Source organism: Otolemur garnettii, unplaced genomic scaffold (assembly GCF_000181295.1).
Source record: "Otolemur garnettii isolate 467f Iridium unplaced genomic scaffold, OtoGar3 scaffold00124, whole genome shotgun sequence".
In the NCBI taxonomy this organism is placed as follows: domain Eukaryota; kingdom Metazoa; phylum Chordata; class Mammalia; order Primates; family Galagidae; genus Otolemur; species Otolemur garnettii.
In genome coordinates, this window is record NW_003852519.1 from 1639750 (window position 1) to 1643728 (window position 3979).

A 3979-nucleotide genomic window follows, 5' to 3' on the forward strand; every position below is an offset into this window, starting at 1 on the left:
AAAAAAGAAAAAAGAAAAAGAACTGGACCCCAGGTTCTTCCAACATCACTGCCCTGTGCTAATTAATCCTCCTAGCAAATTTCCTGCCCCCAGGGTTGCGTGTGTATTGGAGTGCAATGGTTTCTCTCCTCTGTCTGCTCTTGGGACTCCTGGAACCCTTCGTGGACCACTGTAAACAAGATTCTCCACTTATGATCACATAAGAGATAGTCACAGTACACGACCACTTTAGGGACATTCAAGCTTGTGGTACATGTCGTTCTTCCCTGGGATCTCTGGGTTTATATTCTGAAGGACTTTGGGACTGTAAATTTAAGACTCCTGTCTTATATTATATAAGAAAACCCCATCCACAGTACACACCTCTGTATTACTTATCAAGGCTGCTGAGCCTTGGAAATAACTATACATCAGATTTGTCTCAGCTGTGTAAGATTTTTATTTGTTTTCTTTTTAGACAAAGCGCTTATAAGAATCACAAAAGATCATGCATGAATCACATTTATCCCTCAATAACAAAAATACATTCTCAAAATTTTTTAAAAACCAGGTTTTAGTGACCCAGATGGCTGGGAAAATGCTGCCAAGGTTTTTCTGGCCTACCACAGAATTTTCTACATCAACGAGAGGGATGCTGCCTGTCTTGGCCATATTACTTCCCACCGCGAGAAGAACCGCAATACACAGAACATGCTTGTTTCAGAAAACTGGCAGGAGATGGCTTTGAAGGGAAGTCGGTCAGGTCGGAATTGCTGTTGGAATCCAAAGCACTCTCCTCTCCGGCCCCCTGAGAACGGGACACGGAGGCAGGGAGCTCTTGGCTTGGCGCATCACAGCTTCAACAGCCAGACCTCGTTGCGCCGTCCGAAGGGCTTCATGGGAGGGTCGTACCCTGTGCAGAAGTAGATGTCCTTCTGGTAGGTAGCCGTGCCCTCCAGGGCAGCGCGCAGCTGGGCGGCGTGAGCCACGTAGTCTGCTTCCTTGGCATAACCCCCAAACTGCCTGAGGATGCAAGAGCAAGGGTTAATAAAGGACGTGACCTCAGAGAGGGAGAATCATTAAAGGCAGAAGTCCCTCGCCACGCTGGTGCTGGTCACAGCAAGCACGCTAGAGTGGCGAGACTGGGGACTGATCTGCCCTCTCGGAGCTCATTTTCCTCATCTGTAAAAAGGGGATGTTTTCTCTTTCCTCCAAAGTTTATATGGACATTAGATGCAATAACGGATGTGAAATCACTAACGCAGGGTCTGAAACACAGGTGGGTGGGTTCCCCTTTCATTCCTGACGTTTCCGAGGCGAGGGCCTGCTGGATTTCCCCAGGCCGCGCCTTCGCCCTGTTCTCTAGCCCGCTCTACTGTCCTGCCACTTCTCTGCCTCTCTGTCACCAGTCTGGGAAAGGGAAAGAAATGAAGGGGACTTAGGGTGCCACTGCATCTGCGCATGCTCCTTCCACCGACGCTCTCAGGACTGTGCACATCACAGTCGAGACGTGTAACATGCAGCAGCTCCATTACAAACCAGAGCTCACAAAGGCAAGGACCAAGGGAAGTCGGGGAGGACACCTAAGCAGGCTTTAAACATGACACCCCCTAAAAGAACACACTTCTAATAAATCCCTTCTGCTCAAATCATAAAAGTCTCCTTTTTCTAACAAGAGGCGTTTTCTTAATCTGCATTTCTCCTGATGGCAGAAGTTGAGGAAAGAGAACTAATAAAGGTTTTCAAGATGATTATTCTCCCCCTTATGTCATCCAGCTGTGTTCCCAAATACATCCTGCAGCCTGCCCTGAACATACCACTCTCAATCTGGGTCGCACTAAAATCTTTATTGGAGTCCAAAAATGTCCCCATTTCTAATGAGCTTTATGACTCAAAAGTCTGAATTTGCACCAGGCCAACATTAGGCCAAATAATGCATTATTTTTGGTGGAGTCCTCTGAATCATGCTTTGCCCTTTTATAAGTGGTTAGTCATTCTCGGCAAGCATTCAGTATGCTGGTTGCAGGGTCACTGAGGTGACAACACCCAGGACTTTCTTTTCTAAGGGACGGGTTATTCTAATGTCTAGACAACAGTTATGGAACATGGATGGAGCTGAGACCAATCTGGACAGAAACTTGTTTCTTCAAATATACTGAAGAAAGATTCAAAGGCTATGGAAGCAGGTGGGCTCTAGCATCACTGAGGCTCAAATAAGAAGAATTTAATTAAGAGACAGAGAATAAACATTCAGGAAGAATTTTTTCTGACAACAAAAACCTCAAGATGGGAGTATTTTTTGTTTGTTTTTTTCTTTTTTTCTTACAAAACCGCAAGATGGGAGTATTTTCTTTGTTTGTTTTTTTCTTTAGACTAGGGGTGTCCGATTTTTTTTTCTCTATTGCACATGGGAAGAATAAGAGTTGTCTTGGGCTGTTCATAAAATACACAAATACTAATGAAAGCTGATTAGCAAAAAAAAAAAAAAGCATGCATACTTTATGTAATATCTGACACCACAGATAAGCAAAGAGTCCTCACAAAATTAGCACGTGGGCCATGTAGCACAGGTTGGACACTCCTGCTTTAGGCTGTGAAACTTCCATCTGAAATGAATCAGAGGCTGGATGGGGGAGTAGGGGTGTAGTGTTCCCTGTGATCCATGAAAAGGGACAGTGTTGGGTCTTCAAGTACTGACTTTGGAAAGGGCCAAAGGGATGGCCCTTAAATGTCATCATTCATCAGCTGGAGGCAAAATGGCTAACGTGTGCTCCAATGGCTAGCTCTGCCCTCTTGGGCAAATTGTTTAATTTCTCAAATCTTCAGATCCTTCATCTGTTAAAGCAGGATGGTGACTGCATCCATCTTCAAAGGCTACTGTAAAGTTTGAAAAGAGGAAGGTGCAAACTGCTCAGCCCGGTGCCTGTCACACAGTGAGCCCACGGCAGGCAGGAGCTATCACGGTTAGTTGGCAATTTGCTCAGAACAGCCTTTCAATTTCCTGACTCCGACGTGGGGGATAGGATGGTAATCTAAAGTCAGGTCATGAACTGCCTCAGTAACAATTCTCACAGTCTCAATAGGCCTGTGTCACATGGTAACCTCATTCTCCACCTTCATCCCTCGTCTTCTTCCTTTGTTCCACTTTTTACTTATTTCTTTTTTAAAACAGCACCTGTTACCCTCTAACATACTGTATAATTTACTTCCTATGTTTATTTTCATGGTTTTTGTCCCCTGATAGAATATAGGCTCCACAATGACAGAGATCTTTGTCACTTTTTGTCCACTGCTGTATCCTAAGCACCTAACACCATGCCCAGTACATGTTTAGACCCCTCGGCTAAACGAACTATTCATTTAGAAACAAGAAAAGTGACTATCTTCAGTTGGCAGACCCAAAGATGATGGCACTTAAGACCTATTAGTGAGTTAAGTGTTTAAATACATCTGTTGGCCCCATGTTCATTCACTCACTCATTCATATAATAAACATCTGGGTATAAGCTACAAGTAAAGTGGACTGACTGGAGCCAGATGGAGAAGGGCGTGAACTCCAGGCTAAGGAGTTTGAACCCGATCTCACATGTGCAGGGGGCTATGAAAAGGCTTTAAAGTAGGATCACGTAGTGTTTTAGAAGGCTCCCCTGGGCGGCAGTGGAGAGACAGGGAAAAGGCAGAGGGGTAAGAGATGAAGAGTCACTGGAGCCGGCATGAGAGGACAAGGCCTGGACGGAAGAGGGGAGGTGAGAGAGAGCAATGGAGGGTTCTCCAGGGCTTCATGCTAAGCTTCCAAGTGGAGCTAATGTCTCTGACTGGAATCAGGAGTGTGAACAGGAGGGTTGGGGTAGGTTTGGCTTGGGGGCATGTTTACATGAAGGTGCCTCTGTGAATACATTCATGCACCAGTTACTGAATATCTGAATACTATTTAAATATGTGTCTCCTTAGACTTGGGACAGAACTGGAGTTGGAGATACTGATTCAGGAAAGTGATGAC

General features: G+C 45.1%; 1 protein-coding gene across 1 annotated transcript in view; it reads right to left on the minus strand.

The window, feature by feature from the left end:
- Positions 1–415: 415 nt before the first annotated feature.
- HEBP1 (heme binding protein 1) overlaps positions 416–3979 on the minus strand; it is a 27384-nt gene continuing 23820 nt past the window's right edge. The window contains exon 4 of the mRNA XM_003797802.3: positions 416–1002. Within this exon, the coding sequence (XP_003797850.1) occupies positions 831–1002 (172 nt within the window). The 3' untranslated portion in view covers positions 416–830. The remainder of the gene's footprint in view (positions 1003–3979) is intronic.